The sequence below is a fragment of the Hevea brasiliensis genome, chromosome 1 (genome assembly GCF_030052815.1).
Source record: "Hevea brasiliensis isolate MT/VB/25A 57/8 chromosome 1, ASM3005281v1, whole genome shotgun sequence".
NCBI classification, from domain to species: Eukaryota; Viridiplantae; Streptophyta; class Magnoliopsida; order Malpighiales; family Euphorbiaceae; genus Hevea; species Hevea brasiliensis.
The window spans coordinates 126206294-126230243 of record NC_079493.1 but is presented as its reverse complement, the minus strand read 5'-3'; the positions used below and the strand labels follow the sequence as shown (position 1 = coordinate 126230243).

The 23950-nt window shown below is 32.1% G+C and overlaps 2 protein-coding genes, 1 non-coding gene and 1 pseudogene across 3 annotated transcripts; 1 reads left to right on the top strand and 3 right to left on the bottom strand.

Annotated features, from left to right (window-relative positions):
• Positions 1-403: 403 nt before the first annotated feature.
• Positions 404-1719, bottom strand: LOC110667413 (two-component response regulator ARR9). Its single transcript, XM_021828245.2, has 4 exons — positions 1345-1719; positions 1077-1234; positions 915-985; positions 404-826 (listed from the first exon to the last, which is right to left on the bottom strand). Exons 1-4 carry the CDS (start codon positions 1448-1450, stop codon positions 634-636), a joined length of 528 nt encoding a protein of 175 aa, XP_021683937.2. The 5' UTR covers positions 1451-1719; the 3' UTR covers positions 404-633.
• A 5064-nt stretch (positions 1720-6783) lies between these two features.
• Positions 6784-6890, bottom strand: LOC131169740 (small nucleolar RNA R71). The gene has a single exon (XR_009140652.1). It is a non-coding gene; the product is annotated as a small nucleolar RNA R71 (small nucleolar RNA).
• A 10834-nt stretch (positions 6891-17724) lies between these two features.
• LOC110667412 ((R,S)-reticuline 7-O-methyltransferase-like) lies at positions 17725-19203 on the top strand (annotated as a pseudogene).
• A 273-nt stretch (positions 19204-19476) lies between these two features.
• On the bottom strand, positions 19477-22966 carry LOC110667419 (protein NRT1/ PTR FAMILY 5.4). Its single transcript, XM_021828255.2, has 5 exons — positions 22810-22966; positions 22416-22633; positions 22010-22261; positions 21527-21807; positions 19477-20653 (listed from the first exon to the last, which is right to left on the bottom strand). The coding sequence occupies exons 1-5, from the start codon at positions 22910-22912 to the stop codon at positions 19795-19797; spliced, it is 1713 nt and encodes a 570-aa protein (XP_021683947.2). The 5' UTR covers positions 22913-22966; the 3' UTR covers positions 19477-19794.
• Between the last annotated feature and the right edge of the window lie 984 nt (positions 22967-23950).

Sequence of the window (23950 nt, the reverse complement as noted above, 5' to 3'; positions counted from 1 at the left end):
CTGATATCATAATCATGATTAATTAACAAATGTTTGGGATTAATATTTCTTAATTAACTTTGTTTTTAGCCACATGGTATATCCCCATAAAAACTTATTTATATTTTTTTAACTGTATTCCATCATCCTTATATTTTATAAAATAACTAAAATCAAAGTCATTTATAATTTTTTTTTAATTTTAATTTAATTTCAAAATTAAATAATTAAATTTGATATATTTTATTATACTCGATAATTTATAACTCTAAAAAATAATTTTAATATTATTAAATTAAATTTAATATATTTTAATTATAAAAATAATTTTTTTTTTAACTTATTTTATTTAACAGCATCGAAAATAATATTTTTTTAAAGCAATTTCAAATAATCTTAGACATCTTAATTACAATCCCAAGTAAATAGTCATTGAAGAACAAAACTTGAATGAATATTTTCATTTCAGTAAATTTACAATGGAACCTATTTGGATCATCCTAAAATTAGTAGATAGTCTCAGTCAGATCTTATTGTCTATATGAGACTTATCAATTCAAAGGGAAAAAGAAAAAAAAAATAAAGAAATTTAAAAAGAAGAGGAAAAATGTTTATAGGAATTTCCTATACTATCCTCTATAATTATATTATTAATCAGACAACTTCCAAGTCATCATATCTTGTTCTTGTTCTGTCTGGTGAGTGAAATTCTTCTATGTCTCCTTTCCTCTTGTTGTTAGGCTCATTTTCTTGAGATTTTCCCTTCATTAAATGGGGTCTAAGCTTGTCCACATCTGATAATTGAACTGGCTTCAGAAAGAATTCTTCAGCTCCTTCTTCCAAGCATCTGATCAATACCCATTAACACTTGTCGGATCAGGATTCAAAATGCAAATAAAATCTTTATAGTTACTTGTATTTATGATTTGCCTCACCTATTAATTCTTGATGGAACATTCTCTGAGGACATAATCACAACTGGGATGTCCTTGAAAGATTTAGATTCCTGCATATCAGATAAACAAATAATCAGATAATCTTGAAATTAAAAGATAAATCTTTCTTTCAGCTTGTATTGAAGTCAAAAATGAAAGTACCTTAATCTTTCTAAGGAGATCATAGCCTGTCATTCCTGGCATACAGTAATCTGTAATGATCAAATTAACTTCAACAGAGGTAGGGATTGAATCAATCTGTTCATCTTTATTCAAACCCAGAAACTCCAAGGCCTTGCTTCCTGAATCAACTGTAGTAACTGCACAAGCAACATTAATTAAAATCCAAAATCTAATTTATTTATTATAGCATGATAGGAAGATGTTTTAAGCACAGGACATTATAGCAGAAATCCTGAAGTTTGCATACCATGATAGGAAGATGTTTTAAGGAGCCTTTCAATCAACTTTCTGTCAATGAGACTATCATCAACAGCAAGAACATGGAATTGATGAGACTCTGCAGCCATACCCATAATTTCAAGAAAGATGTATGAAAGACAAGAACACCAAGAAATTAAAGAGTTGGTAGAAGAGAGATGAAGAGAAAGAAGAGAAGGTAGGATAGTTTTAAATGGGAAGGCATAGAGTCATACAAATCCTGTAGGAAATCTGGACAGTTTGGAAAGCAAGATTCGGCAGATTTCATTCAGAATCTCCCCGATCTTCTAGGTTGATTATTGAATTAGACAACAAGCAAAGAAGGTGGTGGTGGGTATTTTTTTTTTTTTTTCTCCCCTCGTTTTGCAATAAAATAATTGAAGCTTTCTCATTATATTCATATTGACCATTGGAGGAAGGCTTGAGGCAAGTGTTGGTGATGGTCTCTCCAACTTGGCCTTTTCAGTTATACCCAGGGACTAAGGCCGGCTGTATTGAATTACATGCACGTGCATGACCCTTTGACTCACACCAAATAAAAAATAAATATATATTTTTTTTAATTTTGCTAATTTTCAAGGGGACAATCTTCTCTTATCTTAAAATAGTCTTCATATTATTTTCTTGAATATTAATTTAAAAAAAAAGTATATTTTGGATTAATGCACTTTTGGGTGAGAGAATTTTATTTCTTAATTGTTACAGATTATATAAATAATTTACTCTTCTAATTTAATATTAAGATTTACATCAATAATTATTTGTTCATAACCAAAATCAAGTAAACCTCAAAGAATAATATGAAAATTATCTTCAGACTGTTAAACTAAATCAGATTAAAATTAAAGATTTTATCCGATTTGATTTTATCTTTTAATAAAATTCTAATTATTAAATCTAAATACTTTTCGGATTAAAATTACCAGAATCAAAATTATCCATGCAATTCGATTATCATGGCTCTCCCCCCACATATCGAAATAGGCAGTTTCGATCAAAATTAGACTAATTTTAATATTTATTTTTTTTTGCAAAAATTACAATTATTATGTTAAAATTGATTTAATAATTTAATTCGTTGAGAATTAGGAGATAATAAAGGATGAAACGTTAAGCATGCATGTAGATAGTGTTAGGAGATGATGGGAAAGGTATTAAACGTTAAGCATGTGCTTAGTGAAAAGCAAATTGTCAAAATCTCAAATCCTATATTATCGGTCAAACACCAATGGAAGCGGCCTGGGGAGATCTTCAATATTACTCTGGGAATAATTCTTTATGTAAATAATTTTTTTTTTTAATTTTAATCTGAAAAAATAAACAAATAAATAAATAAATAATTGGTTGGAGGTGATGAAGCCCCAGATAGGATGGGGAGTGGACCATGAATGATTTTGGGTTATGGTATGCATAATTAATTAATTAATTAGAGGTGCTACTTAGTACCTTCACCAGTAGTACTTAATTAACGAAATCGAATGCTCTTATCCTCTTACTAATTGCAGGATTTATTTAATTGGTTTTTCGTACCTACGGAATCCTTTGCTTATTTTAACTTAATATTTAGTGACATTTTTTGCAGAGATATATGATCTCTTGGGTTACTAAAATTGATTCTCCACAATGTAATATACAAACATACCCACATAAAATGATTCGATGGTAAATCATTTTCGAGATTGTGTGGATTATTTGCATATATACTTGCAATTTTGGAATATTTTTTACGGATTATTCAGTAAATCAGTTTGTGAAAAATATTTTAATATCGTGTTAAAAATTTATGCTCAATCTTAATATTCAGATATTAGGGTTTGAGGGCTAACAAATTATAAAAATATTTCAAAATTAACTTAAAATTAATGGATTTGCATTCCCATAAAATTGGGAGGAAAATAAAAACAGGGGAGGAAGGAGGTGGCATTTGGCCCTACCAAATCCTAATGAATGATATGTTGCCGTCAGATGCCACGTTTGGCCACCTTTCCTCCCAGGGAAAATCATGTGCCCTTAGTTCATTGAAAGAGTTCACCTCACCAATTTAATAAGATAATTTAAATGCGAATTGAAATTATAAATTAATAAATAAATTAAATATAATTAAATTGAGTTTAAGTCTAATAAAATCTCAAACTCAGAAGAAAAAAAAAATTAATAAGTTTGGCATGAGCTCTTCAAATTTTGACTTTACACTATTAATTTACACATTTAGAATTTTTAAATTTTGAGAACTTAACTCTAATAATTTTTCATATTATTAAAAATTCTAATGCTTTAAAATAATTGTATCTCATTTTCTTAATTTGACTTAAAGTTTAAATTGTTCCTTAAATTTTAAGAGTATTTAGTTTGGATTGAACATTTAATGATTTATATGAAAAATATTGGATTGAACATTTAATTAAATCATTTAAAAAAATAAAAAGAAATAATAGAATTAAAATCTAAAATCTAGAAATTGATCATGTGGTTGTTTCTTGGAGACTTGATCACCCAACTAATGTGATTTTACAGCACTATAATTAAAGGCTAATTGTCACTCTTTTAATAAGCACAATGTATATTTCCACCACTGGTGTCACCTAATCATGACTACACAATCATCACCATCTTCAATTTAATCAAATCCTTTTTTTTTTTTTTTTAATTACAATGAATTTTAAATTTCTGTCTATTTTGGTTTCTTTAGATTTCTACCTATTGAGATTAACTATACAAAAGTACCTTGTGTACATATTTATACATTCATATAAGAATTGTTAAAAATGAAAAATTAATATTGTTCTTAGTCTCCCTTTATATAATTATTTAAAAATTTTAAGTATTTAAAAATTTTAAGTATATTAATTGATATGAAAAGATGTATTATTAAAAATTTAAAAATTATTAGATTTAAAGAGAGTATTAAACATACTGCATTTTAATTATAGTTTATATAAGTGAATTAATTGTTGTATACATTAAAATAATTAATCAACTTGATATTGTAATTTAATCACTTATAGTTTAGCATTTAATTTAATATATTTTCAATGTGGAACTTAGGGTGATGCATGCATTTAATATCATCATTTAGGAGTAATTTTTATACATAATTTACCCTTGTTCATAGTTATTATTATAGATATTGGTATATATTTAGTCAATTTTACAATTTTCACATTTCCTAGTTTAATTTTTAGAATTTATTTGTTTTGTAGGTTAAATCTGGAGAAATTTGATATATTTTGATCAGAGTAGCCATTTGGAGGAGATTAAAGTCGAATTGCAAAAATTTTGAAGTTGAGTAAAAAAATGGCCGAGAGCGACACAACCTGCAGCACAACCGAATTAGCTTATGTCGCAGGTTGTGTCGATCGTCAGATATTCAGGCCGAGAGCGACACAACCCGCAACACAACCCACGACACAACTGACTCGGCTTATGTCATTTTTACTGGAAATAAGTGACGTGGCATTTCCGTTACTCCAACTTTTTACCTCACTTTCTCTGGAACCTTCCCCCTTTTACCCATTCTAGGGCAGACCCTTAGCCTATATAAAGCCTCATTTTATCATTTTCTTTCCATAGAGAGCAAGAGAGGCATATTTGGCAAGATTAGAAAGAGAAGGAGGGAGCACTTTCTGCATTCTTTTTCCAGCAACTGCAGATCACGTTTCTGCACTTTTCTGCAGCAGATTCTGCTGCATATTTCTGGGTTTTTCTACCCTTGAGCTTACATTTCCATTATTTCTTCATTTATACATTTGGGTTTGTCTTTAAACAATGATTTGTGAGTAGTTGATTGAGATTCTAGAGATGGGTTTGTAAATATTGATTTGTATTGTGGTTTTGAACTGATTTAGCCATTTAAATGGGATTTGTTACATTTTGATTTATTGCTTGTGAGCTTGTTGCCTTGCTTGATGAATGGGCCCTCATTAAGTTAAGCTTTAATCGTTAATAGATGGACTGAAAAGTGAATATTAGGGATAGATAATCTTGCAATAAACTTTATTTTCTTGGTGTTAGAGATAAGCTAAGAGGATTAAGGGGAACTTTCCAAAAATCAATTAGAGCTTTAAATGGGTTTTTGTTAGGTTTGAAATACCGTGAAAACAGGGTTTGATTTAATGAAAACCAACTTTGAAATGCTTGAAAAAGGTTTCAAAAATTTAAGAATTGATTTCCCTCAAAATTGCAATTCTCATGTGTTTGGCTAAATTAAGGATAAACCACATGCAAACAATATTGAAAATCCAATCTCTAGAATCAATTTAATTTTCATTGAATTTAGATTTAAATCCTCCAAATCTCATAAATAGCAATTTCAATTTAAATCTAATTTAAATTTAAATCCAATTTAAATCCAATCTCTAGAATCACTTTATTTTTATTTTTATTGAATTTAGATTTAATTCCTCTCAAATTTCATAAATAGAAATTTCAAATTAATTTTTGGTAATCTAGTTTAATTAATTTTAGTTAATTGATTGATTTAGTTTTAATTCCTCAAATACCAATTTTAATTCCAAATTTAATTTTACATCTTTAATTTTTGTCTTAATTTGAAATTTCATTTTACATCTTTAATTTTTGTCATTCTAATTAGCTTATACTTTTATTTCCAATTTAAGCACAATTCTCTGTGGGATCGATATCATTTTTTTAAAACTATACTACTGTGACCCGTGCACTTGCGGACACACCGTATCAAGTTTTTGGCACCGTTGCCGGGGAATTGTTTGTTTTAAATTGGATTTTAATTGTTTTAAGCTAATTAGAATTTTTATTTTCTTTTATTTTCACTATTGTTCCTTGTGTTTTTCAGGTACTTTTCTTGTTTATGAGACGATCGAAAAGCACAAGTGATACTGAATTGTTGTTCAATCCAGAAATTGAAAAATTCTGTCGAGCCAACAAAAAGGAATACAAAAGAAGAAAAGAAGCAGAAAAAGAAGAACAACAAAGATTTGAGCAAGAGGTGACAATAGAAAATATGGAGAATCAAAATAGAGCTATTGGTGGAGACAATGGAGGAAATGAGCAAAACGGGCAAAATGTAGTTGTTAATCATAATGATCCTCAAAGAAGATCCATGTTAGATTATGCTTTTCCTAGATGTGCAGATGTGAGAGATAACAGACCTATTATTGGAGCTAATCAATTTGAGTTAAAGACTGATCTTATTCAAATGGTTCAGAATTCACAATTTGGAGGTAGTCCACTTGAAAATCCTCATTCTCATTTGAAGAAATTTTTGATGATATGTGGTACACAAAGACAACCTGGAGTTTCAGATGAAGTTATTCGGCTCACCTTATTTCCATTCTCTCTTCGGGATTCAGCATTGGAGTGGTATGACTCACTCCCACAAGCTATTATAGCTACTTGGGAGCAGCTATCTCAAGCTTTTCTATCTCAATTTTTTCCACCCGGGAAAACTACTCATTTGAGGAATTTGATGGTAGCTTTTAAACCAAGAGATGATGAAACTTTGTATGAATCTTGGATGAGATTTAAGGAGCTTGAAAGGCAATGTCCTCATCATGAAATACCCAAATGGATGATTGTTCAGAATTTCTACACCAGAGTTACTCCAGCCATAAGAAACACAATTGATTCACAAGCAGGAGGAGATTTCATGAGAATGACAAGTGAAGAATGCTATGATCTAATAGAGAAGTTTGCTCATAATACCCATTTATGGGGAAATCCTAGAGCACTTGAGTCAAAGAAGGCTGGGATTTATGAACTTGACTCAGTTAGCTACATGAATGCAAGATTTGATCAGTTGACTCAGCTTCTTAGTGATTTTTGCACAAAGGCAACAACCTCAACTCCTACAACTATGCAACAAGTTGCCTTCACAGATGGAACTCAAAGTTGTGGAGTTGATTACTCTTCTTATGGTGATGATTATTTGCAAGAACAAGCTGCTTATGCAGGAGGTTATCAACAGAAACCTATGGGAAATGCTTATTCTAATGTGAACAACTCAACATGGAGACCACAAGCAACTTTTGCTCAACAAGGCCAAAGCTCAAATTATCCTCATAACCAGCAGTTTATGCAGCAAAATAGGCCTCAATTTCAGCCTCAATTTCAGCCCACAAGGCAGCCACAACCTGGATATCAAGCAAGAGCACAACAATCCCTTTCACCTCATGAACCGAAACCAACCTTGGAAAGCATGATGGAGAAATTTTTTGCTGAACAAAGCAAGATAAATAGCAAATTGGAGGAAGAAATGCAACACATGAGACAAACCATGGATCAATTACAAGTCCACAACCGCATGTTGGAGACTCAATTGGCTCAACAAGCAAGCTCATCGGGAAGCAAATCCTATGGGAAACTACCTAGCCAACCACAAAACCCTCATGAACAATGTAAGGTTGTGACCTTGAGAAGTGGTAAAAAAGTTGGTCAAGAGAGTGAAAATAAGAGAGAAGAAAAAGAGAGCACAAAAGAAGAAAATTCAGTTGAGAGCAAGAAAAATGAAAAAGAAGAAGAAAGCAAAAGTGAGCAAGATGAAGGAGAGAAACCATACATCCCACCTGAACCTTACAAGCCCACCCGAACCTTACAAGCCCACCCTTCCCTACCCTCAAAGATTCATCAAGCATAAGCTAGACAAACAATTTGGCAAATTCCTTGAAGTGCTAAAGAAGTTGTATATCAATGTGCCATTCACTGAGGCACTATCCCAAATGCCAAGTTATGCCAAGTTTTTGAAGGAGATTCTTTCCAACAAGAGAAGGCTAGAAGATTATGATGCCATCAACTTGGGAGAGCAATGCAGTGCTATAATTCAGAAGAAGTTACCTCCCAAACTCAAAGATCCGGGTGTGTTTTCCATTCCTTGTCATATTGGTGATAACTGTGTGGCAAATGCTTTATGTGACCTTGGAGCTAGCGTCAGCCTAATGCCTCTTTCAATATATGAGAAGTTGAATATGGGAGAATTGAAGCCCACAAACATGTATCTTTCATTGGCTGACCGTTCAATTAAGTATCCAGAAGGCATTCTAGAAAATGTGCCTATCAAGGTTGGGAAATTCTACATTCCGGTGGACTTTGTCATTTTAGATATGGAAGAAGACACAAAAGTTCCTATCTTATTGGGAAGACCCTTTTTGGCAACAGCTGGTGCATTAATTGATATAAAGGGTGAGAAATTGACACTTAGAGTGGGAGATGATCAAATGATATTCAACATCAATCCTGCCATGAAAAGGAAACATGAAGAAGTTGAGTCTTGTTTGCGGGTAGACATTATTGATGAGATTGTTCAAGAGCATTTCAGAAAAAGCTATCCACATGACCCACTTGAAAATTGCTTAGTCCATGGTGGGAGCATTGATGATGACAATCTCAACATAGCTGCTTTTGCACAACACTTGGAGAGCTCTCCACCACATCCTGAGGCCACAATTTTTCAACTTGAAGAAGTGAAAACTTTGGAAATCAAACCACCATCATTAAAGGTAGAGGATGCCCCAAAGGTAGATCTTAAACCTCTTCCTTCCAACCTCAGGTATGCTTTTCTTGGACCCAATGAAACATATCCTGTTATAATTAATGCATGTTTGACTGATATTGAGATTAACAAATTGTTGAGAGTTTTGAGGGAATATAGGAGAGTTTTGGGTTATGCAATTGATGATATAAAAGGAATAAGTCCAACAGTCTGTATGCATAGGATTTTCCTTGAGCCAAATAGTAAACCTTCCATTGAATATCAAAGAAGATTAAATCCTACAATGAAGGATGTTGTGAAAAAGGAAATCCTAAAATTACTAGCTGCTGGAATTATTTACCCTATTTCTGACAGTGAGTGGGTTAGTCCTGTGCATGTTGTACCAAAAAAAGGTGGGGTGACAGTTGTTAAAAATGAGAATAATGAATTGATACCCACTAGAATCAAGTATGAGTTGGAAAATGTGCATAGACTATAGGAAGTTGAACAATGCTACAAGAAAAGACCATTTTCCCCTTCCTTTTATGGATCGAATGTTAGAAAGATTAGCCAAGCATTCATTCTTTTGTTACTTAGATGGATATTTTGGTTTCTTTCAAATTCCAATCCATCCTGATGACCAAGAAAAAACTACCTTTACCTGTCCCTATGGCACCTTTGCATATCGAAGGATGCCATTCGGATTGTGTAATGCGCCTGGCACATTTCAAAGGTGCATGATGGCCATTTTTTCTGATTTTATTGAAGAAATTATGGAGGTCTTCATGGATGACTTTTCAGTTTATGGTACTAATTTTGATTCATGCTTGACTAATTTGTCTAAAATCTTGCAGAGATGTGCTGATAATGATTTGGTGTTGAATTGGGAGAAATGCCACTTTATGGTCCAAGAGGGAATCGTTTTAGGGCATTTAATCTCCAATAGGGGAATTGAAGTGGATAGAGCTAAAATAGAAATTATTGAAAAAATGCCACCTCCAACCACTGTCAAAGGAGTGCGGAGTTTTCTTGGACATGCCGGGTTTTACCGGCGATTTATTCAGGATTTTTCTAAACTTGCTAAACCCTTAACAAATCTCTTGAATCATGATGTTAAATTTGATTTTAATCAAGATTGTATGGTTGCTTTTTGCAGGTTAAAGACGGCATTAACAACAGCTCCTATCATGCAACCCCCGGATTGGACTTTGCCATTCGAAATCATGTGTGATGCAAGCGAATTTGCTATTGGAGCTGTCCTTGGCCAGCGAAAAGATAGAAAACCTTATGCCATTTACTATGCAAGCTGAACCCTTGATGAAGCTCAAGTTAATTATGCCACAACTGAAAAGGAGTTCCTTGCGGTAGTATTTGCACTCAATAAATTCCGTTCTTATTTGGTCAACTCAAAGGTAATTGTTTTCACTGATCATGCAGCAATAAGGTATTTAATGAGCAAGAAAGAAGCTAAATCTAGGTTGATTAGATGGATTTTGTTACTTCAAGAATTTGATTTGGAAATAAGAGATAAAAATGGTGTTGAGAATGTGGTGGCTGATCACCTTTCTAGGATAAAAACTGAAAATAAAGATGATGAAATTGTGCCAATTGATGAGTTTTTCATGAATGAGCAGTTGTATGTGTTGAAATCTGCACTTCCATGGTTTGCTGATATTGTGAATTTCTTATCTTGTGGTGTCTTGCCACCTGATTTATCTTGGCAGCAAAAGAAAAGATTCTTGCATGATGTTAAATTTTATTCTTGGGAAGAACCTCTTTTGTTTAGGAGATGTAATGATGGAATAATTAGGAGATGTATACCAGAGGAAGAAATAAATGATGTTATTTACTATTGTCATTCCTCTGAATATGGTGGTCATTTTAGTGTCTCAAAAACTGTTGAAAAAGTCTTGACATCAGGTTTCTATTAGCCTAAAATATTTAAACATGTGAGAGATTTTATAAGCAAGTGTGATAGGTGCCAAATGGTAGGCAACATTTCCAAGAGAGATGAGATGCCCCAACAGTCCATATTAGAAGTTGAATTATTTGATGTGTGGGGAATTGATTTCATGGGGTCATTTCCATCTTCTTATGGAAATAAATATATCTTGGTAGGGGTGGACTATGTATCTAAATGGGTAGAAGCTATAGCTACACCTACCAATGATGCAAAAGTTGTGGTAAAATTTCTGAAAAAATTTGTTTTGACCAGGTTTGGTGCCCCACGTGCCATAATCAGTGATGGTGGTAGCCATTTTTGCAACCACCAATTTGAAAAATTGATGAGAAAATATGGGGTAAAGCATAGAATTGCCACACCATATCACCCTCAAACAAATGGCCAAGTAGAAATCACAAATAGAGAAATCAAGCAAATCTTGGAGAAAAACTGTCAATAAGTCCAGAAAAGATTGGTCCCTTAAATTAGATGACACTCTTTGGGCATATAGAACAGCATTTAAAACCCCCATAGGAACTACACCTTATAGGTTAGTTTTTGGGAAATCATGCCATTTGCCCGTAGAGTTAGAACACAAAGCTTATTGGGCCATTAGAGCAATCAATTTTGATTTACAAGCTGCTGGACACAGAAGACTTTTGCAACTTGATGAATTAGAAGAATTGAGACTTGATGCTTATGAAAATGCTAGGATCTATAAAGAAAGAACTAAAAAATGGCATGATAAGCATATCAAGAAAAAGGACTTTAAAGAAGGAGATTTGGTTCTCTTATTCAATTCAAGGTTAAAATTTTTTCCAGGAAAATTAAAATCAAGGTGGTCTGGTCCATTCAAAATTGTGAAAGTTTTCCCTCATGGTGCTGTGGAAATTTTTGGTGAAAAATCAGGTAATTTCAAGGTAAATGGACAAAGGTTGAGACACTATTCAGTTGGTGAGCCAATTGAGAAGATAGCAACTTGCTATCTCTCTCATTCTCCATAAATTCTTGAGTGGGTATGGTCAAGCTAAAGACCTAAACTTAGCATTTTTGTGCATAACTCCCAATTTTTCATTGACTCTTTATTTCTTTCATATATTTGTTTTAAGCTTTTCTATACTCCTTATTCAGAGTTTAACATTGTTCTAATTTCCTTGTGCAGATGGGATACAATGCATTGCAAGCAAATGAGCATTAAAAAAAAAAAAAAAAAAAAAACATTTCATGTCTTTAATTTCGTTGCTTAATTAATTAGTATTTTGAACTTGTTTAGTTAATATTTTGCTTGTGTTGTTTTTATTTTACTTGAACCATTTACTGATTCCGTTTTTTTTAGTTCCTCATAACATACATTTTTCTTTTATATCTTTAGTACATTGCTCACTTGCTTTGATTTACTATTTCGGATTTACACTTGATGGCTATATTTTTGAGCTTAACTTCCCTATTCCAAATTTTTTAGTGTAATTGATTTAATGGATTCCATCGTACTGTTTCTTTTGCAATGAGTGCAAAGTTTGTCCAAATTTTATCTAATTAAATTGGCTGCACTTCAATGAGGTAACACTTCTTATCTCAGCTTGTGTCACTTTCAACATAAGTTGTGCTATCGCTTATGCAACAGGGTAATAATTCTCTATGCACATATAGCCAAATTATCCCATTTCTTGCACTCTTTTAACATTGAGGACAATGTTCATTCTGAGTATGGGGGAGAGGGTAAATTTTTTGCAAAAATTATTTTTTTTCCTTTTTCACTTGCATATAGTGACATACTCATTCATTACTTGATACTTGTACATATTCACATACATACACTTGCATATAACTTCATACACTTAGTTATGCATACTTAGTTACATATAGGTTGACTTGACATTTACACTCATGCATTTCATTTGTTCATTTAAAATTTTTGAATTTTTAAACCAGTCTTTGAATTCCATAAGCCACTTATTCAAACAATCCAACTTGCCTTTAGATGGTTAGTGGAATGAAAGTTCCAGCTGGGTACAAAGTCTTAAGCATTATTCTTTCTCTTACTTAATAGCTGAAAATTAATACATTCATCTAGGTATGCAGATTCTGATTAGTTATTTTGAGTTTTGAGTGTCTGGATAAGCCTTTAAGGAAGAAAATGGTCATTGTCGTCTCACCATTCCTAGAACAAGCATCTTAGATCTTTCAAAGCGAAATTTTTAACTTGCATTTGATAAGAATATGATTTAGGCATTCCTTCATATTTTAAACCTTACATTTAGCCTTAACCTACCTTAATTTCATTTCAACCCTTGCAAACCCCCTTGAACCTTAATTCCCTAATTTCTTTGGAACCCAAATCATTTACCTAGCCATTAAACCTAAACACTACCACCTATTATGAGAATAATATTTTAGCAATTAAGTGCATAAAAAATTTAAAAAAAAAACTTGGAGGATTGAAACATCTTAAAAAGTGCTAGAGTAATTGTGAAAAGTTAAAAAAAAAATAAATAAATAAAAAATAAATGGTCACCAAAATATCCCAAAGGTAATTTTGGGTGTGACATGAAATAGGGACAAGTACACAATAAAATATAAAAATAAAATAAAAAAAAATATATTATAAAAGTAGTCCCTTTATTGTGTTAGCACTTAAGATTCATTGTGAATTTCTTTCCTCTTGATAAAAAAATTACTATTATAAAAAAAAAAAGATGCACTTTGAGTTTCATGGTTAATATTATTCTCATATTTTGTTTACCTTATTCCCTTTCTTTGTTAACCACAATCTTACCCTATTTGACCCCATTACAACCCTTAAAAAGACTTAATGATTCTTTGAAAAATGCTTGTTACATTAGTAGAGTTAGATCTTTTATGCTTGCATATAGGTTTGGCAATATAATCTTCCATACATTACTCACCATCTATTTGAGACACATTGGCTATCTATTTCATTTAGGTTTGTTTTGGCACAATTGACTCTTGTAGCTGGTTGGTATTTGTTGCTTGGGTTGATTGGTTAATTCTTAGCTATTCTGTAATTGTTGAGAGTGCTTGCTTCATTCTTTGTGCTTTTGCTGGTAGGAACTTGGAATGTTGGTGGCTAGAGGTAAGTTGGTGGTTTGGATTAGTGAATTTTGTGTTTTCAAAGACTGATTCTATTCCCTTCCAAATGAGTTTTAATGAAATTTTGCTTGAGGACAAGCAAGAGTTTGAGTATGGGGGAATTTGATGCATGCATTTAATATCATCATTTAGGAGTAATTTTTGCACATAATTTACACTTGTTCATAGCTATTATTATAGATATTAGTATATATTTAGTCAATTTTACAATTTTCACATTTCCTAGTTTAATTTTTGGAATTTATTTGTTTTGTAGGTTAAATCTGGAGAAATTTGATGTATTTTGATCAGAGTAGCCATTTGGAGGAGATTAAAGTCGAATTGCAAAAATTTTGAAGTTGAGTAAAAAATGGCCGAGAGCGACACAACCTGCAGCACAACCGAATTAGCTTATGTCGCAGGTTGTGTCGATCGTCAGATATTCAGGCCGAGAGCGACACAACCCGCAACACAACCCACGACACAACTGACTCGGCTTATGTCATTTTTACTGGAAATAATTGACGTGGCATTTCCGTTACTCCAGCTTTTTACCTCACTTTCTCTGGAACCTTCCCCCTTTTACCCATTCTAGGGCAGACCCTTAGCCTATATAAAGCCTCATTTTATCATTTTCTTTCCATAGAGAGCAAGAGAGGCATTTTTGGCAAGATTAGAAAGAGAAGGAGGGAGCACTTTCTGCATTCTTTTTCCAGCAGCTGCAGATCACGTTTCTGCACTTTTCTGCAGCAGATTCTGCTGCATATTTCTGGGTTTTTCTACCCTTGAGCTTACATTTCCATTATTTCTTCATTTATACATTTGGGTTTGTCTTTAAACAATGATTTGTGAGTAGTTGATTGAGATTCTAGAGATGGGTTTGTAAATATTGATTTGTATTGTGGTTTTGAACTGATTTAGCCATTTAAATGGGATTTGTTACATTTTGATTTATTGCTTGTGAGCTTGTTGCCTTGCTTGATGAATGGGCCCTCATTAAGTTAAGCTTTAATCCTTAATAGATGGACTGAAAAGTGAATATTAGGGATAGATAATCTTGCAATAAACTTTATTTTCTTGGTGTTAGAGATAAGCTAAGAGGATTAAGGGGAACTTTCCAAAAATCAATTAGAGTTTTAAATGGGTTTTTGTTAGGTTTGAAATACCGTGAAAACAGGGTTTGATTTAATGAAAACCAACTTTGAAATGCTTGAAAAAGGTTTCAAAAATTTAAGAATTGATTTCCCTCAAAATTGCAATTCTCATGTGTTTGGCTAAATTAAGGATAAACCACATGCAAACAATATTGAAAATCCAATCTCTAGAATCAATTTAATTTTCATTGAATTTAGATTTAAATCCTCCAAATCTCATAAATAGCAATTTCAATTTAAATCCAATTTAAATTTAAATTCAATTTAAATCCAATCTCTATAATCACTTTATTTTTATTTTTATTGAATTTAGATTTAATTCCTCTCAAATTTCATAAATAGAAATTTCAAATTAATTTTTGGTAATCTAGTTTAATTAATTTTAGTTAATTGATTGATTTAGTTTTAATTCCTCAAATACCAATTTTAATTCCAAATTTAATTTTACATCTTTAATTTTTGTCTTAATTTGAAATTTCATTTTACATCTTTAATTTTTGTCATTCTAATTAGCTTATACTTTTATTTCCAATTTAAGCACAATTCTCTGTGGGATCGATATCATTTTTTTAAAATTATACTACTGTGACCCGTGCACTTGCGGACACACCGTATCATAGGGCATGATTGGTTTAACTGTTAAATACAGTTAATAACTATTAGTTGATAGCTGTTACTGTTAGCTGATAGCTGGTTTATATTAAATGTTTTGTAAAACTACGTTTAATTGTTGCTGTTGATATATCAAATGACTAATAAGAGTATATATCATATAATTTATTTTATTATTTAAATAAATATAAAATTATAAATTTATTATATTATATTATTTTATTTTATTATTAAATTAAATATATAATTATTAAATTAATATATTATATCATTTATTATATTATTAAAATAAAATATATAATTATTAATCTATTATATTATATTATATTATTTATTTTATTATTAGAATAAGAAATTAATTAAATTCTTTAAAAAATAATTAAATTATTTTAAAAATATAAATAAAAATAATAAAGTAATTGTTATTGTAGATAAAAAACTTATAATTAATTTTAAGTTTTTAGATATAAATAAATATTTTATATGTTATGTTATTAATAAATTTGAAACGCATTGATTATGATGTTAAAATTATAAATAAAAAAATAAAAGTATTAATAATATTAATTTTTAAATTAAATAAAAAAGAATAATATAATCAAAATAAAAATAAAATAAAATCAGTTATCAGCTAATGAAAAACAATTTTAAACTTAATACAGCTTAATTACTGATTGGTACCAAATTAATACCAGTCAATATAAAAAATAAAATTGATATAAATCGTAACTGATTGGTACCAAATTAATTACTCATCAGTTATTAGTTTTATTTTTTTAAACTTATCAAATTCTCTAATTCACTTATTTTGGTGTCTATTAACTATCAGCTATATTTAATAGATGAATCAAACGCCTTCTTAGCCCAATTCATCTATCAATACTATCACGTAATTGTCACTTGACAATTAATCTGTATTTAACTTAATACAATTTTAATTATACAATTTTATAAGTGATTAAAACTCACAATCCAACTGAGGTTCGATATCATATTAATATTTAATTTTTTTTTTTGAAACAAAGAATATTTATATAGATATCTGTAGATTGTTTTAAAAAAATATTTTTTTTACATAAAAAATTACAAATGGCATGCATGCACGCAATAAGCAATATTTTTTTTCTTTAAAAAATAAAGTCTTTGTCAAATTTGAATATATTGACTGATGATAAACTATAATTTAATTGGTTTGACAAAATTTATAATTTAATTTTTATATTTATAAAATCAAATAATTTAATTTTTAAAATTTGATAAAATCTATAACTTAATTTTTATATTTTTAAAATTAAATAATTTAATTTCTGAAATTTGGCAAAATCTATAATTTATAGGTCTTGTAGGTTTTGTCAAATTTAATAAATTAAATTACTTGATTATTGAAATACAGAAAATAAATTACAAATTTTTATCAAATTTAAATAATCAAATAGTAATTTACCCTTTAATTAATTGCTTTGAATAAATAAAAAATTGCAATTAGTGTGGATGATTCATGTACATGCTTAGGAACCATTGAAGAAACATTGCACATATACATAATGAGTAGCAAGGTAGGCATTTGATGAAGAACATCAATTATTGTTACTTCTTATAAAAAAAATAAATAAATAATTGCATATGGTCAACTTACTCACTAATATATTCGAAAAATCTTTTGTAATTAATCTTAATAATGCCACATTCTTGACTATCCCCTTCTAGCCCTCCGGCTTAGCAATTTTGAATGTTGGCAGTGACATAAGGCTTATATTTTAATTTTCTTTCAATAAATGAAATTATTAGTCCATAATATATATATATATATATATATATAGGGATAAATTTGTAGACTGAAAAATATACGCATAATATAACTGCAAAAGTATTATTTATAAAACATTAATTATTTAAATAAATAAAATTATAATTTTGAAATATTAGAAATTCCAATGTTATAAAAATTATATTAAAATTCGTAATAAGGTAAAAAAATTAGAGAATTTTTTGTAATATTAAAAAGCAAAAGATTGTTCTTAAATTAATTTAAAAAAAAATTACTAAATACACGTGAATGTCTTGATTTAGAATAATTTCAGGGATTCAGGGAATAATTTCACATATTTTCGTGTGTGTCCTTCCAAATAATCACTGTAACTCACGGCAGGCCTCTCTTGAACTAGGTCGAGTGGGAAGACTGGAATGGGCAGGCCAGAGATGGGGTTTGAAGGGGAGGTGTTGAGAGGACAAGCCACCATATGGCAGTGCATCTTTGGGTTTGTGGATGGCATGGCCCTCAAGCGTGTGCTGCCGCTAGGCATCCATAATATAATAAACTCCCATGGCCGCCCTCTCTCTTTGTCCTCCATTGCTAAAGCTACCAACCACTCTTCTCTGGACACTGATCGCCTCTCACGAGTAATGACCCTGTTAATTCGCCGAGAAATCTTCAGTTCAATAGAAGTTGGTGGTGAAACTCTCTATGGCCTTACCAACTCTTCCAAATGGCTACTAGGCAATTCAGAAATGAGTCTTGCACCTTTTTTTCTCTTAGAGCACCATCCGTATTTGTTTGAATCTTGGCATCACCTCGCTGATATCGTGAAGGAAGGAGGTAGTGGGTTGGCCAAGTCTCATAATGCTCAACATAACTGGAAATTTCCAGCAGCCAATCCTGATTTCAGTAATTTATTCAACCAGGCTATTGCTGGTGCATCAAAGATCATTGTGGAAGCAGTAAAGACGAGCTATGAAGAAGAGTTCAATGGAATAGAAACGCTTGTGTATGTTGGAGGTGGGATTGAGGCAATGGTGAGTGAGATTATGAAGGCTCATCCCATATCAAAGGTATCAACTTTGATCTTCCACTTGTGGTCGCTAAGGCACCCGAGTACGTCGGTGTACCTCATGTTGCCGGTGATATGTTTGCCGGCTTTCCTCCAGCTGATGCCCTTATCTTGAAGGTAACGTTATATCTATAGGATAATTTTTGCCTAAATCTTATATTTATCATAAACTCAAGAACATAATGTGTATGATGAGATCATATATTTAAATTATACCTCGTTAAACACGATTTTTATGAGCTAATATTGTAGATCTCATCGTTCAATAGATCGAGTTTAAGCTTTTCTCATCTTATATATTTACGTCTTAAGTTTGCTGTATGCCAAATTCACAATATTATCATAACCTGTTGTTATATGTATTGAAATTTTATAAATTGTGTTTCATAGCTATATGTACTTCAACTTCTTGGTGTTAATTTGTGGAATATTGCAGTGGGTATTGCACTGTTGGAATGATTAAGATTGCATCAAAATCTTTAAAAATTGTAGAGAAGCCATATCAGATCAGAAGAAAGGAAAGGTTATAATCATTGAAGCAGTTTTAAGTCCAGAAGGGAGTGACCTGTTTGATGACACAGGAGTGAGATTTGATCTGTTGATGATGGTTCAAATCAATGCCAAGGAAAGGAGTGAGGCAGAATGGAAAATTTTGCTGGAGAAAGCAGGCTTTCCCAGCATCAGGATTATCAAAATTCCAGCCCTAGTTTCAATTATTGAGGCTTATCCCTATTAGTTAATTAGTGATCTCCTGGAAATTATACAAAAGCATATCAAAATTAATTGTATGGTTTCTTGCAAGTGTGTAATTCCTCCCTTAATTGTCTCTCCAAATTGTCGTTTATTTTGATAAATTGACAAAATATAATACACAAATATAATTATTTATTTATAAAATTATGAGTCTCACTCCTTATTAACATAGAAAAAGTGAAATTTTATTTCTGAGAGAGCACTGAAATTTAGTATTTCCAGTGTATTCTATAATTAGCATAAAAATATAATTATTTATATATATTTTTTTACTTTATTTTCATAATAAAAGGCAATAGTCTAAGTTGACCCATCATGACTCGTTTTCTTTAGCATTGTTATAATTAGCATTACAGAACCAGTTAATAAAAGCACTTGGTAGTAACAGAGACTAGAGACTCACCTAGAAAGCCCGTTTAAATATTGCCTGTGATGGGATCCCATACCATATACATTTCAATAAACGCCCAGTTTGGCGTTGCGAGCTGGAGGATTTTACAGAAAACCTGAGATCTTAGTGCACCTAAACCATCCCACAATGCCAAACTGGCTTAGTTGTTGATTCTCATCAATTCATTGGATATTAGGGAGCCAAACATCCTTCACATTCAAATGCTCTTCAAGATTCTGCTCCTTTCTCCTCCTCTGTTTCCTCATCTTCAACTTTCTTGTACACAAAACGATTAGCAACCCATATAAAAACACACAAATTTAAAGCACTTATTACTGCCAATACCCAGTAGAAGTAATCAAGATGTGCACGATTCAGATTATCTCCAAGCCAAACACCTCCACGCCTAGAGGTAATAGCCTGCACTAGAGATATAGCCGCAGTATTTATGAAACTCCCAAGTCCAAGTATGCTTAAATATGCAGCTGCTCCCATGCTTCTCATAGCTTCTGGCATTTGATCATAGAACAGTTCTTGTAATCCAATCACTGCAAACACATCTGCTAGTCCACTGATAATGTACTGTGGGAGCAACCACCAAACGTTCATTGGTACTATCGCTTTTGGGGTCTCCATGAGCCCATGGTCTTTTGCAATGCTTACCCTTTTAGCCTCTACTAGAGCTGATACTACCATTTCAAGAATGGATAGAAACAAGCCAAAGCCTATTCTTTGAAGCATGGTTATGCCAGAAGGGTGTCCTGTTATTTTTCTTGCTATCGGGACAAAAAATCGGTCGTATATTGGGACGGCGATGAGGATTGTGATGCCTATAAGGGATTGAAGTGAGGCTGGAGGAAGCTGGAAGTTTGGTCCTATTGTTCTGATCATTGTACTACCCTGCTTGGTGAAAAATGTGTGGGTTTGAACTATTATGGCTGTGAACATTAAGCAGCTTAACCATATGGGGATCAAGCGAAGGACTAACTTCACTTCTTCCACTTGATTTAGGGTGCAGAGCCGCCATGGATTTCTGGTATTGTTTGAAGCATCAATGTTGTCAATTATCATTGCCTTGTCCAAGAACCTGAACACATAATATTAATTAATTTCACTTTGTAACTGAAAGCATTAAGGAGTTATATCGAAATTAAACATGAGACTTCACAGTCTTAAAATCACTGAGATAATAATAATTTATTTATTTATTTATTTTTATAGAGAAAGACTTCTCCACTATTTTTAATAATTAACTATTCAACATATGTATATGTGGTTGTGAGTGTTTATTTTACAGTGGAGGATGCTATGAATTGAGATTCCTGCATCTTCCTCTTTTTGTGTGTATTTGTGCACCATGGCTGAGTTTACTGCATTGAACACTGTCAAGATAAGTAGTGAACAACATAAATCAATTTGGCTACAGAGTATTATTATATCAAATAGGTCATATTATGTAATAATATCTCAGCTCATCTGTGTGTGCACGTGCCATGCTCCATTAGCACTAGACCAAGGTCAACTCCCTCCTTATTCAGACCGTGACTCACTGACGAAGACTAAACAAATTTTGCAAAAATTTCATTCCACAGCAAGTCAACATGGAATATGGCACAAACAAGATTTTGGGATCAAATTCAAGACTTTAGGGTTCCGAAAATGATACCAATAACATTGAGTGAAAATTCATTGACACGCATAAAGTATAACTATGATACTGTTCATCACTACAATTAGCAAAATTCTTTAAAAAAAATTCAAGGTCTGCTTGTAAGATTTGTCTTCAAGGGCGAGATTTGTATTGTGTTTGCAGCTGGTCAAGGAAACCCTGATAAGACCCCAACGAATAGCATTAAGCCATTAACTCCTTGTGCTTAATTTCAATTCAGGCAATGAGGACAAGAGCTGACTTTTTGTACCAACGCTAAAATTTGATTATCCTTTTAGAATTGGCCCATACCTGAATTGGTTCGTGCGAGCCAATGTCCGAACCCTGCGTTGACTCTCGATGTGGTCAGCCACATCTTTCTCATCATCTTCATAACAAATACCCCATCCCTGCCGCGTCTCACTCACGCGCCGCTTCCGTGCCGCAGCTATCAGCACTTGTGCCACTGCCGTGTATGGACTCCCAACAGGTGCCTGTGTCCTGTATCTCTTTATTCCTACCAAGAATATAATCAACGCCACCGCTACTGCTCCTGCCAATATTCCAAACCCTTGTGTCCATCCAACATTATCCTATTCACATGGTACGTTTCAGCAAAGTTGTTAAGTTAATTCCATATCAATTGCGTTAATGGCATATCCACTCCATGAAATACAAATATGTCAACAGAATAACAAGCTTTAGCTAGTGATACTGGTGTGTCTCGCTGAAAGCTACAAAGCACATGTAATATTTCAACTTTGAATTGTCTAGCGATTGAAAAAATTTGGATACCTGGACGTAAATGACCAACAAGACTGCTGTGGTAGCACCAATTACTATGCTCAAGTACCACCAGTTGAAGAATGAGCTCTTGGCTGCCTTCTCCTCCGGCTTCTCCTCATTGAACTGATCCGCAGCGAAAGTCTGCACACATGGCTTGTGTCCACCTTCACCAATAGCTAGTATATAAAGAGCGAGAAAGAACACAGCTTCACGGTGACTCATAGGGATTATTGAGACTGATAAGGTTAACAGAACCAAGCCCTGTGTGATGCAATTAAAGTAATTAACATAAGCTGGAGTTGGAAGTACTTAAAGATATAGAAGTACTCCAGTCGCCTCTATGAAGTCTCAGTTCGAGTCTCATATGTACTAGTACTTAACAAATGGAGTAGAGAGGTGATGAAGATTTAATTACTGTGAAATATATGATTGTGGATAAGAGAATGGTCTTGAACCGGCCAAGAAAGGAATCGGCAAGAAATGCTCCGAGTATAGGGAAGATGGAGGAGACACCAATCCAGGTGTTGACGTTCTTGGCTGCGGTGGCTGTGGACTCATGGAGATCATTTGTGAGGTATGTTATGAGATTTCCAGACAAACCGTAGAAAGCAAATCTCTCTGCTACTTCCACAACTGCAGAAGGAAATAATACATAACGAATTAACAAGCAGAATGGTATATGTACTAAATTCGAATCCAAAACTGTGAAGTTTTGAGTAAAAGTTCGAACTAAATGAACCAGAAAAGAAAATTTGATGATGGATCGAGATCGAGATGATGAAGAAGGAAAGAGGGTTTTGCTTAATTACCAATGATGAAAATGGCCGAATTCCAGCCACCCTTGGAGGGTTTTCTTGCGGCAGCTGCAGAGAGTTTTTTGGTATGTTCATGGCCATCTTCTATACCATCCATGGAGAGTTTGATGTAAGAATTTGAATATTGTGTAAAGAGGGAGTAGTGAAGGAGCACTGGGCATCTTCTCTTTTTATATACATGGAAATGGAAAGATTTGCCACTGTGGATGCAAATTTCTATCTTGTCATTTGAGGAAGCGCACATGCAAAATCAATTCAGTGTCAAAATATGCCTGTGAAAGTGATGGCACATCCTGGCAGGGTTTTAAGAAAAATTATGTATGTGTTTGCATATTCACTAAAAAAAAATTGATTCCACTTTATTACTTAAATTTAATTTTTTATAAACTTAAAATATAAATGAAATTCACGTGTATGCATGAATCTCATATATTTATATCTTTAATTTGTATCGAGTTTAATCAAAATTTTCACTTATTGCAACTATTTTAAGAGTACCGAATTAAAGCACATAACTATTTTAAGAGTTATCTATTATGTGAGTCACTATAATTATATATATATTTTTCCCTAGTTATGATTTCATTTTCTCGATAGGGAAGTTGGTTTTCATTATCACATTTTTCTCGGAAAAGCTAAAAAATTTATGATGTGAGTTGAGAGGTTACATCACAATCACTATAAACTTGGAAAGTTATTTACCTCACCTGACATTTTTACATGATCTTATTGCAATCTTTAATGTTTTTTGCCATCATTTTTAGATTTTTCAAGTCAATCCCCTATAAAATGCACTAGAAAATGAGCTTTGCCGACATATATATGTAGTTATTTTGAGTTTTGGATTGTATTTTTTTTTTTTAATATCCATGATTTCGAATTTCTTTTCTATAGTAAAAAAATTATCAAACTTTAAAATTTTAACCTTTGATGACGAACACTTATTATTATTATTATTATTATCAATTATTATTATATTTCAAATTAAAGTTAAAAATAAGGAAGTGCCTGTTTGATTTTATGGTTGAAGGGCTATTACTTTTCAAGAAAAAAAAAATTAAATGTTATTAAAAAAGTAATTTTAAAAATTTATTTAATTATTTTAATAACTAAAACTTATTAAATCACCGTAAAA

Bases quoted from the DNA above. Each gene is read 5' to 3' on its own strand.
- LOC110667419 (XM_021828255.2), bottom strand. From the start codon at position 22,912: ATGGATGGTATAGAAGATGGCCATGAACATACCAAAAAACTCTCTGCA. The intron at 22,634-22,809 runs GTAATTAAGCAA...TTCCTTCTGCAG, and splicing joins TTCGGCCATTTTCATCATTG to TTGTGGAAGTAGCAGAGAGA. The intron at 22,262-22,415 runs GTAATTAAATCT...TGCATCACACAG, and splicing joins CCACAATCATATATTTCACA to GGCTTGGTTCTGTTAACCTT.
- LOC110667413 (XM_021828245.2), bottom strand. From the start codon at position 1,450: ATGGGTATGGCTGCAGAGTCTCATCAATTCCATGTTCTTGCTGTTGAT. The intron at 1,235-1,344 runs GTATGCAAACTT...TTGCTTGTGCAG, and splicing joins TAAAACATCTTCCTATCATG to TTACTACAGTTGATTCAGGA. The intron at 986-1,076 runs GTACTTTCATTT...TCTGATATGCAG, and splicing joins ATCTCCTTAGAAAGATTAAG to GAATCTAAATCTTTCAAGGA.